The 13,527-nt window shown below is 37.7% G+C and overlaps 3 protein-coding genes across 4 annotated transcripts; 1 reads left to right on the forward strand and 2 right to left on the reverse strand.

Moving 5' to 3' along the window:
- Window positions 1-133: 133 nt before the first annotated feature.
- Window positions 134-2,494, reverse strand: si:ch211-161h7.5. The gene is made up of 7 exons (XM_024280225.2): window positions 2,027-2,494; window positions 1,791-1,935; window positions 1,596-1,709; window positions 1,247-1,391; window positions 1,031-1,179; window positions 814-953; window positions 134-734 (listed from the first exon to the last, which is right to left on the reverse strand). Exons 1-7 carry the CDS (start codon window positions 2,124-2,126, stop codon window positions 580-582), a joined length of 948 nt encoding a protein of 315 aa, XP_024135993.1. The 5' UTR covers window positions 2,127-2,494; the 3' UTR covers window positions 134-579.
- Window positions 2,495-3,584: 1,090 nt separating this feature from the next.
- Window positions 3,585-5,434, reverse strand: nanos2 (nanos homolog 2). Of its 2 annotated transcripts, XM_036217407.1 has the most exons (2): window positions 5,285-5,434; window positions 3,585-4,861 (listed from the first exon to the last, which is right to left on the reverse strand). In XM_036217407.1, the coding sequence occupies exon 2, from the start codon at window positions 4,817-4,819 to the stop codon at window positions 4,427-4,429; it is 393 nt and encodes a 130-aa protein (XP_036073300.1). In that variant the 5' UTR covers window positions 4,820-4,861; window positions 5,285-5,434; the 3' UTR covers window positions 3,585-4,426. The 2 variants fall into 2 exon arrangements, with proteins under 2 accessions (XP_036073300.1, XP_024136179.1); XM_024280411.2 differs by having other exon boundaries at window positions 3,585-5,434.
- Window positions 5,435-5,443: 9 nt separating this feature from the next.
- kpna1 (karyopherin alpha 1 (importin alpha 5)) lies at window positions 5,444-12,634 on the forward strand. Its single transcript, XM_024280332.1, has 14 exons — window positions 5,444-5,596; window positions 6,207-6,340; window positions 6,557-6,670; window positions 6,778-6,877; window positions 7,162-7,256; window positions 7,351-7,482; window positions 7,613-7,701; window positions 7,801-7,900; window positions 8,691-8,854; window positions 9,051-9,129; window positions 9,212-9,337; window positions 9,997-10,124; window positions 10,393-10,568; window positions 10,768-12,634. The coding sequence occupies exons 2-14, from the start codon at window positions 6,215-6,217 to the stop codon at window positions 10,953-10,955; spliced, it is 1,617 nt and encodes a 538-aa protein (XP_024136100.1). The 5' UTR covers window positions 5,444-5,596; window positions 6,207-6,214; the 3' UTR covers window positions 10,956-12,634.
- Window positions 12,635-13,527: the final 893 nt, after the last annotated feature.

Raw genomic sequence — 13,527 nt, forward strand, 5'->3', positions numbered from 1 at the left:
CAACAAAACAGTGTCTTTTGTTGCATAAACATTGCACAATTTTATAACTAAAAGTTTGTTTTAAATGTTTTGAATATTTGTGCTATTTCAATATCAGATAATCTGAACATTTATAACCTGAATCTGTCAAATAATTTAAAAAAAGCTAAAATTGTGACATTTCTTTATGAAAAACGGATAATTTATTTTGGAATGTTTTATAAAATATTCAAATAATTATACTAATTTGCCACAAATGGTTTGAAGTTGTAAAATAAATACAAGTCAAAAAATTGAGTTCAAATTTATTTAAAGAAATATAGAAAATACAAAAATGAAAGATCAAATAAACAAAAACAAGAAACATTTCCGACAGTCGTGTTTTAAATATAATCAGTTGAGTTTTGAAGTGGTTGTTACTATCAGAATATTACATGTTTTATTATAATATAAGGAGAATATATAGTGGTTTATTTAATTTCAGCATTCATCACAACACTTACAGACATGTATTAAATAGAAATTTTAGTCTTTTGTAGAAAAACTAAAAGTATAATTAGAAAATAGTGCATTTGTTTAGCCTTTTTGTACTCAAAAATCTCAATTGAGAACAAATTTTTTCTGCTTTTCTGCTATTTCCATTGGAGACGTGAGGTCTGGGTCGACATCCCTGTAGAGCGGCTGTTTGATTTGCCTCCAGGCGACCAGAAGGAGACGGACAACAAACAGAAGGCAGGAGATTCCCAGCAAGGAAACTGAGGAGGAGATACAAAAAAATGTTTTAAAATCAGAAATATAAACGATGAAATTGAAAGAAAAAAAAGTTCTCCTCACCAATAAAGATGTTGTTGCGAGTGGGAGCAGCAGGATTGTAGGTTTCTGTGTACACGCCCGTCAGCGCCCAAATCACAACCGGATAAATGGAGAGAATGAGCCTCACGTGTTTGTCCAGAACAGAGTTTTCCAGGATGAACCTATAATATGTAAACATTAACATATATATCTGCATGTTTCCTTTTTAAAATTTTACTCTCCCATCTTTTTTACTTACCATACAACCAACACCACAGTTAAAATGGAAAGTGCAATAGTGGAGGCATCAGTGCTGGACACTCCAGCGTCGTACACTAATACAATATTCAGGTTGATCAAGGAGGCTATGGTTGTCCATGTGGCGTAGATGGCGACTCCATTTTGAATCTGTGCAACAGAAACGACTTAGATGTGTTTTAAAAGATGGAAAAAAAACTGCTGCTTGATGACTTACCAGCACTCGATGGAGCCACAGGTCTACTTTGTGGTATTTGTCGAGCCACGCTCCATACTTGTGAAGCCCCCAGCAGGAGAAGAATATCACAGCGTAATTTGTGAGGGCGATGAGAATGAGGAAGGCCAGGGCAGCAGGCATGATTCTAGCAGAATAAAGTTCAACCCATGAAAAATGAACAAAACAAAATACATTATTTGCATATTTAAGTAACCGTAGAGTGCAGAAATTAAGTATAAATTGTATTTTCTTGGATTATTTGACTTAAAAAGCTTCAAGAGCTGGGGATAATCTAAATTTTGGAAATTCTGCTATTAATTTGAACTAGTTATTGTTATTTTTAACTTACCGTCGATCCCATAAAAACAACCATCCGGTATTGATAGCCAGATTCAGGCACCAAGCCCCAAAAAAGCCATATGAAAGCACAGCGGGGCTGCAGTACACGTAACCATAGGCGTTCCTGAACACATCACACAGGAAATGAACAAAAATGCAGATTTTGACTAACATAACTTCTTTATTTAATGGTTTTATGGCTTACTTTCTGAAGAGTCCAGAGAGGATGTACAGCAAAACTAATGCCAGAGCCACATAAATGATGCCCCAAATGCTGAAGGTCCAACCGGAGGGTGTGATCTGGGTCACGAACTCATCCGACACGTTACTAGTGCTGGACGAGAATGGAGCTACAGCACAGAATGACAAACTATTTTCAGACATAATCTAAAAATAAAAAACTTCACTCCTATAAACCACAATAATAAAAGTCAGACTTACAGATTCCAGGTCCGGCCAGAACAGAAAACACCATAGTGATGATGTAGACGACCAGTGACAGCACAATGGCTATCAGGAGGCTGATGTTGTGTCTCGCCATTGCTTCCAGTTCAGCCTTTCAGAGAGGAAATCAGCAGAAAAGTGAACAGAAACGTCTAAAATCTGCCTTTTTTACTAGTTGGACCACTGAGGGGGCTTGGTGCCAAGGAGGGGCTTCCTCTCATTTAAAGGCATTTGTTTTGCAACAGCAGCACTTTTACGAGCCGCCTGCACGTGTACATGTGTGAAACTTACATCACAGATAGGAGGCTCGTTATGTAGCTATATCTATTGTTTAAAGGGGTAGAAAAAAAAGGAAATGACAAACTTCTCCTTTACAACTCTGTTCTATAATTATAAAGATGTTATATAGGAAGACTTTGCCCCAGTAGTGTGTTTGGTAACATGGTGTTTATCACCCATTCCTGCCCGACCTGACCCGACCAGACCCTGCCCCACCAGGTGAGAGCAGAGTTTGCTCTGCTACACTTGGACAATGAATAATCTCATCTTTAGGTTATGAAATATTGAATCAGTGCCAACCAGATAGACGTTATTGTGGCTTCTAATATACATGGATGGCTCCTACTGACTAGCTTAACTGACTTCAAATTGTCGTATAGATGCAGTTTTTTTTCTTTCGTTTTTCATGCAGGAAGATCTAAATAATATGTTATTTATGCTGTTTGACTTATGGGATGTGAAACAAAAACATCTGGAATCTGAATTTTAACTATATTATCTGGTGCTTGTTTGACATGCAATACAGCTCCCTCTCTTCTGTTTTAAACTCTTTTTAAGTCTTATTTTATCAAATTTTTGCTTATTGTGGCTTTCAGGGTCTCTGTTTAACACATTAAACACCATCCATAAATAAAAACTGTCTTGAATTCCGTCCTTAAGTCTTATTTGCAGCATCTATTTTTCTGCTTTCAAGAATCACCTCATTTGTTCTTTAAATTTCAACAATTTAAGTCACATTTTCTAGAGAATCCACATTTTTTTCTCTGTGTGTGTGTGTTTTTTTTTAGCAAAATAGATAATTTTTTAAAGTTTTATTAGTTGCAAAGCAGATTTTTTTTTTATCTAGAGCTGCACTGTTTTAATCATCCATATTGTTTTTAAAAATATATGATAGAAAAAACATTTCCTGACTGATGTTTTTTTTAATGCATCAATGATTTTTAAATAAAATATTATTTTTAAAAAGCTGTCTTCACAATTCTATGAACTACATTTCCAGATAATGTCTTAAATAACTCTAAGTGGCAATTTAAGCCAAAAATTCTCAAATATTTTAAGACCATAAAGACAGGACCCAGATTTGAGGATTTGGTAAATAACTCAGCTTGTATGAGTTTTTGTAGTCATTTAAAATCCAATTTAAAACGTATTTTTAAGAGAAACCACGTTTTTTGTGAGTTTTTTATTCAAAATACCCTTTTTAAATAACAATTTAAAAGTATTATTTTTGTTGCTGGAGATATTTTATTTTTATCTAGAGCTACTATTTTAACTGAACATATTTTTTTTAAAATGTGAGATTAAATAAAAAATGCTAATTGATGTATTTCTTACCAAGCAATATTTTTTAAAATTAATAATATAAGTAAAAACTCTTTTGTGTTATAAATCATATTTTTTGGGATTCTTGATGATTAACATTTATTCTCATCAGTTAAAAAAAACTGCTGAATACAAAAAAAACTTTGAAGATTTGGTAAATAACATGCCTTGATATGAGCATAAAACTCCCCAAAAATCAAGCTAAAACACATTTTTTAAGAGAAGCGTTTTTTTTTTCTATTTTTTTTAGGAAATAGCAGCACTTGCCACATAGCATTCCAGATTTTTTTTTCTGTTTGTCAAAGGCTCCAAAAATGATTTCACAGGAATTTTTTGTGTGTTCTCAAACACAGTTATGAAATGGTTAGTTAATCTTTACATGAGTATAAATATTTTTTTATATAGGCTACATCTCCACACCTTAATTCAAGTACAATCAAACATGCGGGAAAATATGATGTCATTGTGGTTGAAGATTTTAAAAAGATAAAACTTCTGAGAAGTATTTTAAAAACGATTTATTGTTGCTTCAATAAAAAACTTGAAAAAAAATATAAATATATAAAACATTTTGCATAAAAACACAACATGCTCGGTTTTACAAAATCATAAAAAATAGAAAAAATGTTTTCAAAGTTGGAAATCTTATTCAGCTGCAGATGGATAACAGAGATTTTAAAGCCAAACATGGAACTGCAATAGTTTTAACGAGTAAGTTGGCTTCTCCTTTGGTGTTAAACTGAAAACATTGTGTCAACGATGGTGATAAAGTCTCTCCAGTGGGATCAGCATCAGTCACCAGAACTTGTAGGAGGGCAGCATCCTCGCAGCTTCCTCTCTCCGCGCCTGCGGGCAGTACTTGCGCGTGTGTGCGCGGTCTCCAGTGGCTCCGCAGATGGGACAGGTGTAGTTTCGGAGGATGGGACAGGTGACCTTCCTGTCGCCCGACCTGAGCGCGTGCGAGCGGTAGACCCGCTTGGTTTCCCCGTTCTGCTTGCAGAAGCTGCAGTATTCTGCGGGGCTCCCGCCGCTGCTGGTGTCCGAGAGGCTGCTGACCGAGTCGGTCTCTGCGGAGCTCTGCGTCCGGATGATGCGCAACTGGGCCGCTGGCTCCTGCTTGGGCTCCTCGGGGTTGCGCAGCCTTTGCGCACAGAGGAGCGCGCTCAAGTTCATGTAGTCGTGCCACATGTCGAAGCAGTCGAGGTGTGCGCTCCGGGCATCTACTGTTTTCTGCACCGAGGACATTTTTGGAAAAACAATTTAGATCAGTTTGTCTCAAATTTAAAGACTTTCAAAATAAAACCTAAACAATAGAGGATGATTTGGTACTCAGATGGTTTATTCTTTATATAAACAGCATCTTTTAGATGTAACACCTACTTTTAAGCATAAAAAAAGAAGGTTAAATTAAGTAACAAAATATATGCTGATCAATAGATTTGAATTTAAGCGCCAAATGGGTCATTTTAAATGCGTCTTCTTCGAATTAAATTTCACGATATATTAATTGCTATTTCTTTTGTTTAGAATGAATCACTTTTAATCCCTTGAAACCCAAACATTCAAGACCACTTAAATCTGGATGGGCACGCTGTCCACCCCGGCGCCGGGCCGTCTGGTCAGGACCACTTCAAAAACATTTTAAAAACACACCTGCGCCTGGGCAGGTGCCGCACGCGCGACGACTCTTTGAAGTCTAAAAGCACGTTTTCAGGCCTCGATCGAACTGCTATATACACACACCGACTGTGCTTCAAAACCAAACGACAATAGCGAACCATATTACTAGATTTTGTGCCAAATTTCACGACTATTCGCTTGTTTACAGCGTCAGCTCCTCGTGTGGGTGGGGCTAAAGGAGCTTCAATGAAGACGCTCATTTCGCGCATGCGTAGTGACTTACCGGCGACGGCAGCAGAAGCGGTGGCCTAGCGATTTAGGGGATTATAAAACCTAAACTGACAGGTATGTATAACATATCTACACATTGTTGTTCTATACTTTTAACGCTGTTATCTCGCGAATAGACCGTTTTAATGTGTGTGTGCTTAAGTTTGGTGACAAATAAGCAGTTAAAAAGGTTGTGTTATTCGGGGTTCTCGGCTAAGCTAACGTCCAGCTAGCTCGTTAGCAACACAGGCTAACAAGAGCTGTGACATTAACAAGCTAACCATGCGGGGAATTGAGTAAAATAGCATTTTTTCCTATAGGTTTTCTGATGTCTGGGTTGCTAATGAGAACTCTTATCTCCCTATAAATTAAATAAAAAGTCATTTGTTTCACAGTAATGATATTGTACAAACATACCGAAAGCTAGCATACTAGCTAATGGCTACAAGCCTTTTTGACAATCTTGATGATATTGTTTGAGGCGTCTGAAAACGACAAATAAAGCTCCATTCTTAACTTAGCTATACTTTGTGGTGATTGTCATGAAAACCCGAAGAAATATTCAACATTTAAAAGAAAAAACTGACATTACATTGCATCTACAACATTTACCAGGATCTGTGGTTAACACAGAAGTTCTGCTCAAATTAGACCAACCATGCTAGTAACTTCTTCATTTTCTCAGGCTGCACAATGAGTCAAGGGAAGGACAATGCCCGATTGAAGAGCTACAAGAACAAGTCTCTCAACACAGATGAGATGAGAAGAAGGAGGGAAGAAGAAGGCCTGCAGCTCCGAAAACAGAAGAAAGATGAACAAGTAAGTAAAGTGTAAACTTTCTACCCATCCATCCATCCATCGATAATATGAACTTATTTCTAACAGCATAAATTGCTGAAGTTTGTACAGTATGGAGTCATTTACCTATAAAAAATGATAAAAACTGGTAACGGCAGGGATTTTTTGGTGCTATAATAAAAACAAATTATGTTTTACTTCATTCTTTGTAAAACTTTAAGGTCTATGTCTTTTCAGCTATTTAAAAGAAGAAATGTTGCCACTGTGGAGGATGATGGCGCCCTGGAGGATGATGGAATGGCAGATAGTGGTTATCTGGAATCCCAGGCTAACAACATGGACCCATTTGGAGTGAGAATTTGTTCAATAAATCTTATTTACTTTTTTTAAATTAATTTGTTGCATGTTTTACTATGAATTTGACTGATATTTTATTGGTTTTACTGTTTTCTGCAAAGGCTGGTGTCATTTCTGAAGACATGATTCAGATGATTTTCTCCAGCTCTCCTGAGCAGCAGCTAATAGGCACACAGCGCTTTAGAAAACTCCTTTCTAAAGGTAAATGTCTAGCTGCATGCCAACCTCTTCTGTATGTATTTGTTCATTGCAGAGAGCAATGAATGACTGTATAGATGGAGTATACTGTTTAACAACAACTAGACACTAAGTGATTTAGAACTAGAAGCAATAATGTTCATGTTCAAATACATCATTTCTGAATTGAGTTTACTGTATTATCTTTATTTATTTAATTTTTTTGCTATTACAAAAATAACCAAAGAATTTTCTTTTTTGATTTTATGTTTAAAAACACATTTTCTCCTCCATTTTGTCTCCAACAGAGCCCAATCCACCTATTGATGAGGTGATTGCCACTTCAGGGGTGGTTGAGCGTTTTGTGGAGTTCCTAAAAAGAAGAGAAAATTGCACATTGCAGGTAAAATAGTTTAATATCTGAAAAACATAAACTATATTCTTTTTGGATGTTTTTTTTTCTTTGTCCTGAGATAAATTGCTCATGTTTTTCTTAGTTTGAAGCTGCATGGGTGTTGACCAACATCGCTTCAGGCACATCCCACCAGACGAGGGTCGTAATTCAGGCGGGAGCTGTTCCCATCTTCATAGAGATGCTCGCTTCAGATTTTGAAGACGTGCAGGAACAGGTGAGGAAAAGTTTCCCATTTTTGTTGCCAACATTTATCTCTTTTCATATTCTTATTTTCAAAAAGATGGCATATTATTGAATTCTCCTTATATTAGTTATCTAACTTGAGTGATTACTTCCCTCCTTAGGCAGTGTGGGCTTTGGGGAACATAGCAGGTGATAGCACAGAATGCAGAGACTTCGTCATAGACTGCAATATTCTACCGTCCCTGATCCAGTAAGTAGCAGTTCATTGTAAACAAAAAAAAAAAAGCTCTACTGAAATAAGAAATATGAAATAACACAGGTTTTAACAGTAGACTCATTTTTTTCCCAGACTATTGGCTAAACAGAATCGTTTGACGATGATGAGGAATGCAGTGTGGGCGCTCTCAAACCTGTGCAGAGGCAAAAATCCTCCTCCGGATTTCTCTAAGGTAATTTTTTAAATACATTTTGTACATTGCCAAGGAACAAGTAAAGTTACAAAGTACAGTCGGTCATAGCTGACAGACCCTCCAGAACTTTGCGAGGTTGTGATTGCACCAATTCTTGCAAATTCAACCAATTCCAGAAAGTTTTTATAAACATTGTAATCAAGTTCAATCACCGGATTTTTGTCCAATGTAAGTCATTTTGGAAAAATTGTCAAACTTCTTCTGCCAATCAAGTTTAGAAGCTCAAATACGTATGTCATCAGTCTAACCAACCAAACGGGCTTAACTTCGTTGTTCCAACATGGCTGATAAAATCTCTGTTCACAACAAAATTTACAGTTAATGTTTGTGTTTAGAGGTGCAGTTTGCTGCAGGTTCTGGTGTCATTGAGTGTTAAATATGTATAAAATACCTCATCTCTGAGACCCACACCACCAGCACCTTTATCATGATGCACGATATCTCCCAGGGTTCATTGGGTAAATGCAGCAGTATCTCCTTCTCTTCTACTGTAACTATATTACACAACAAAAGCAAACATTGAACAGTCTTGCACTTTTGCACTTTAATATATTGAGGAAAAATAACCATTTAAAAATAAAAATTAGCAAAATTATTATAAATATCAAAACTTAAAAAAAAACCAGCTGCAACTCCAGTCTTTTGGTTTCTGCAACAATAAAAAAAAAATCCTGCAAGATCTTGGGAGAGTGTGAATTGAGAAAGGAGCAACATAACCTGCAGAATTCGTGTTTACTTCTTACTACTCTTGTCTCCATGTTCTCCATAGGTGTCCCCCTGTTTGAACGTGCTGTCTTGGCTGCTGTTTGTCAACGACACAGACATCCTTGCTGATGCATGCTGGGCACTCTCCTACTTATCTGATGGCCCCAATGACAAAATCCAGGCTGTTATTGACTCGGGAGTTTGTCGCAGACTGGTGGAACTACTTTTGTAAGCAAACGTTAAAAATACAATGAAAACATCAGCAGATACTTCAGATGGCATAATTATTGTTGAAAAAGTAGGATTGTAGTTCAATAATAATAAACCTAATGCATGTTTTTGCCCTCCTGTATGGATTGACATGTTGGATTTGTATTTAGTGTGAACATTATTTTATAAAATCTTATCAATGTGTCCCATCTAGGCATTCTGATTATAAGGTGGTTTCTCCGGCTCTGAGGGCCGTCGGAAACATCGTCACTGGAGATGATCTGCAGACACAGGTAACAAAAACTGCACAAATTAACCTAAAGCGCCTTTTTTATTCATAATTGTTAGATTTATGTTTAATTTTGTGTATTCTAGGTGATTCTGAACTGCTCAGCCCTTCAGTCACTACTTCACCTGCTCAGCAGCCCCAAGGAGTCTATCAAAAAAGAAGCTTGTTGGACAATCTCGAACATCACAGCAGGGAATCGAGCACAAATACAGGTCTGCTTTTTATGAAGTATGTTGGCTTGAGGGCGAGTACCGTATTTTCCGGACTATAAGTCGCGGTTTTTTTCATAGATTGAATGTCCCTGCGACTTATACTCCAGTGCGACTTATATACGAATTTTTAATGATGAGATATGGACCGTAAGTCTAGAGTGCCCTCTTATGGTGATCTATGCAATTACTTTATTTACTTTAGTTATTCAGACGTGACACAGAGGACGAAGAATTTAACGGATTTAGTGATATGGAGTGAGATTGCGTGCAATTAATTAAAGTAAAGATTCAAAGTTGATGAGTTCTTGAGGCTATAGTTAAATAAAACTGTTATGTTATATAAATGCTACACCTTTTCGTTTTTCATGATGCTAATATGTGAATATGTGTTGACACATATTAAGCCTGTTTTCTATTCACTTATGAATGTTATAACTTACCTTCCAGGATGATGTAATATCGTTTTTTCAACCAGTTTGTACAATAAATTACTTAAAAAAATGCGACTTATACTCCAGTGCGACTTATGTATGGTTTTTTCTTCTTCATTATGCATTTTTTGGCCCCTGCGACTTATACTCCGGTGCGACTTATAGTCCGAAAAATACGGTATTTAAATATTTCTAATGTACTCAGAAACTGTCTTTATTTGTTCACAGATGGTAATAGATGCAGGCTTGCTGCCGCCTCTCATTCACATCCTTCAGGTTGCAGAGTTTCGCACAAGAAAGGAGGCGGCATGGGCCATTACTAATGCCACTTCTGGAGGTTCTGGAGATCAGATTCGGTAATAAATTGCTATTATACTAGTTTTTTTTTAAATTGAGGCTCAATTTTTGTCATTAAAAATAATTCTTAATATATTTAAACTCTATAAATAAATAAAGACAAAGCTTCTAAATGCTGTTCATACTGAAGGTGGCTCTACTTTGTATCTTGAAGTAAGCAAGTTTGCTTACCTGACTAATGCTGTGCAAACACAGTTGATCCACAGACGTTTACTTTTTGAGTGATATAACACCTGTTTTTATCTCTGTGTGTGCTGCCCCCTGCAGGACTCTCGTGGAACTTGGTTGTATAAAACCTCTGTGTGATTTGCTCACACTCATGGATTCCAAAATAGTTCAAGTGGCTCTAAATGGTCTCGAAAACATCTTGCGACTGGGAGAAATTGAAGCCAAAAGAGGTGGCGGAATTAACCCTTACTGTGCACTCCTGGAGGAGGCCTATGGTGAATGTTCACACATTTAATACAGTTATATTCTGATGAGTTGTTTCGTTTTTTGTTGTTTAATCTTATCCAAATTGTATTGTTTCATCTATCAGACTTAAATATTCAAATATTTGTATTTTCTGTTAATAAATGGTCATTAAATGCCAGATCTTAATGTATGTAAGTTTTATTTTTCCTTTTCCCCTCTTTCTCTCAGGTTTGGACAAATTGGAGTTCCTTCAAGGCCACGAGAACCAGGAAATCTACCAGAAAGCGTTCGACCTGATCGAGCGCTACTTCAACAGTGAAGATGAAGACCCGTCTCTGGCTCCGGCCGTCGACCTGCAGCAGCAGCAGTTTCTCTTCCAGCAGTGTGAAGCCCCAATGGAGGGCTTCCAGCTATAATGTTAATCCTCGGCTCCTCCTGAGCTCCTCCCTCATTCTCACCTACGTTCACTTCTGTCAATCTCTGCCCGCAGGCAAGATCAAGGGTGGTGTTAGCTTCCAGCAGCCGCTCCTCAATGTGCTGTTAGCGGGGTGGAATTAATCATTATTGCATTTATTTAAAAAAGAAAAAAAAAAAAAGAATTTAAGATTACAAGAGCACGCGTGTCTGCATACGTCCGACATGGGTCAGTTTCTAAAGAATAATCAGCCAGTTTGTGAAGGTTCTGCTTATTTTTCTGTGTTGTGCCGACTTTCCTAGAATCTGAACCTTTCATGACCTGCTCCGGTCCATGTATACCCCACTAGCACATTGTAACACCACTCATTTCTCTTTCGACTACTTTCCGTGCTCATCCAAATGAAGGATCCCCGCCGTACTCAGAGGGTTTCCTGCTTCGTTTCTGAGTTAGTGGAAGTGTTTGGGCTGCACCACTTGTCTAAAGCATTAATGGACTTGCAGGACATATACCTGGACGGGATCTACGCTCACTCCAGCTTCACACGCAGAGAATAATCTAACCTAAACACTGGACTGACCACAACATGTTGACCGCATGTTCCGACTGTGCCACCGGGGCGGGATCACAGGGCTCAGCTGACCGCCCTACAAGGCACAAGTGACTTCAAAGCGCGAGATTGAATTCCCTTCTCTCTAATTGCGGATGGACAAATTAAAAACTTGACTTTCGCCACGGGGTTAGAACTTGTCAGTGACAAAGCACACTGCTCGGATTCCCTCCTGGATCTCATATCATTCCTCTAACCAGTATTGGGATATCTTCACCTGCACAGGCTCCATTATCGAGTTTAAACTGCCTCCTGCCTTCTGGTGTGATGTGAATAACCCCATGGAACCATGGGTCATAGGAGTCTTCCCTTGCACTGAAACTATTGGACGGACTTGGACAAGACGAAAACAGACTATATATAATCCTGGATTCAGTCCAGCAGCAAACCAGCGAGAATTTTTACTAAACCAGTTTCATTTGCAGCACTTTAGTTCTGGACTGTTGCTTGCTCATTGACAGGAATTTCCTATTTGCTTTTGTTTGGATGACAACACTGCTCTTCCCTCTTCTGGATGCAAGGGGTAAAAAGGTGGTGTACTGATGGTGCCCCTTCTGCTATAAACAAGCTTACACTGTTTACGCTTTCTAGTTGGGGAATCAAGGTAATTGTGGACTAAAGCTGTCAGTAGAAACGTGTCACAATCAGACCATCATGCTGCCTAAACAAAACATGTAGTTGCTTAGATAAAAAAAATTATTGATAACTTTCTGGCACATGTTGAGGTAGTATTTTCCTAATTAATTTCACCAAATCAATCTTGTTTACTACTTAGTGGTCTTTTATTAAAGGCCTTTTATTCTTGGTAAATTGGGGGATTAGCAACTTTCATGTCATGGTGCCATAATTTGATTACAATACAAATTGTTCCCATAATTCGAACAAAGAAAAAAGAAGAATCTTAGTGGTCCTTAGTTAGCACAACTGAATGTTTGTTTACCAAGTTCTCTTTATCATTTCATTTATTGAAATTTCAGCGAGATGTCCAAATTTTTTCTGTTCATTACTGTTGTATTGAGTTTGTGCATCTGTTGCCTGTTATTCCATTTGCATAAAAGTTGTTTCATGAACTCTTGAGTGCTAAGCGAGTCCATTTCATTGAAACAATTCACCGTTTTCCATATACAAATGTGCACTATTTTCTTTAAATTTAATGTAAGTTTTTAAGCATCAGTAAAAAGTGATTCAGCTAAAAAAAGCATTTTTACTCTTTAAAATTCTACAAAGAAACACTTCAGTGTCTCCTAGATGAAAATAGAAGCATTAGTTCTGGGGCCCGTTTCAAGAAGCAGGTTTTGTTGGAACTCTGAGTTCGTGAACTCCAAATTCGGCAAAACTCTGAGTTTTCGGTTCCAGAAAGAGGGATAACTCAAACCCGGGAAAGTGGGCGAAACCAAGCCCGTTCCAAGAAGCAGGTTAGGATGAACTCAGAATCAATCACTATGGTAACTGAGTCTGTGAACGAAACCTGGTCGGTAGCAGGTTTTCTTCAGGAAACTTAGAGTTCTCTGCAGTCTCCGCCACTTTTTAAAGTGAAAGATGATCAAATATGAGTTCCTCATGAACATTTAGAGAACATTCACGTTAGAGACGTCACGTTTTCACCACGTAGAAACGAAAATGACATGTTCATTCATAGAGGATCATGTAGAGAGGAGGCTGATTAATCCAGAGGAAATGTTATTTACGTCGGTAGAGGATTTGGAGGACACGAGTCGACTGACTGGAGTTTCCCCAATTCATTTTTATTTCAGCGATATTATAAATAGTGAGTTTTTCCAGGGACTCGCTATTAAAAAATACAGTTTTATTTTCTTTATTTTAAACCCTTAACAATAGGAATTTAGGAATGTCAAACGCCGGAGAACGATTTGTACTTATCCACCGTCCGGGACGTGCGTCAGACATTACCTCAATTGACAGCAACGCTGCCTCCCACTGCATAAGTGGCGAGTTCGACTCC

Source organism: Oryzias melastigma, linkage group LG20, assembly GCF_002922805.2.
Source record: "Oryzias melastigma strain HK-1 linkage group LG20, ASM292280v2, whole genome shotgun sequence".
NCBI classification, from domain to species: domain Eukaryota; kingdom Metazoa; phylum Chordata; class Actinopteri; order Beloniformes; family Adrianichthyidae; genus Oryzias; species Oryzias melastigma.

Excerpts from the sequence above, each read along its gene's own strand:
- si:ch211-161h7.5 (XM_024280225.2), bottom strand. The coding sequence starts at position 2,126 with ATGGCGAGACACAACATCAGCCTCCTGATAGCCATTGTGCTGTCACTG. Across the intron at positions 1,936-2,026 it reads TCTGGCCGGACCTGGAATCT|CTCCATTCTCGTCCAGCACT; the intron begins GTAAGTCTGACT and ends TCTGTGCTGTAG. Across the intron at positions 954-1,030 it reads ACTGTGGTGTTGGTTGTATG|GTTCATCCTGGAAAACTCTG; the intron begins GTAAGTAAAAAA and ends TACATATTATAG.
- nanos2 (XM_024280411.2), bottom strand. The coding sequence starts at position 4,876 with ATGTCCTCGGTGCAGAAAACAGTAGATGCCCGGAGCGCACACCTCGAC.
- kpna1 (XM_024280332.1), top strand. The coding sequence starts at position 6,215 with ATGAGTCAAGGGAAGGACAATGCCCGATTGAAGAGCTACAAGAACAAG. Across the intron at positions 6,341-6,556 it reads AACAGAAGAAAGATGAACAA|CTATTTAAAAGAAGAAATGT; the intron begins GTAAGTAAAGTG and ends ATGTCTTTTCAG. Across the intron at positions 10,569-10,767 it reads ACTCCTGGAGGAGGCCTATG|GTTTGGACAAATTGGAGTTC; the intron begins GTGAATGTTCAC and ends TCTTTCTCTCAG.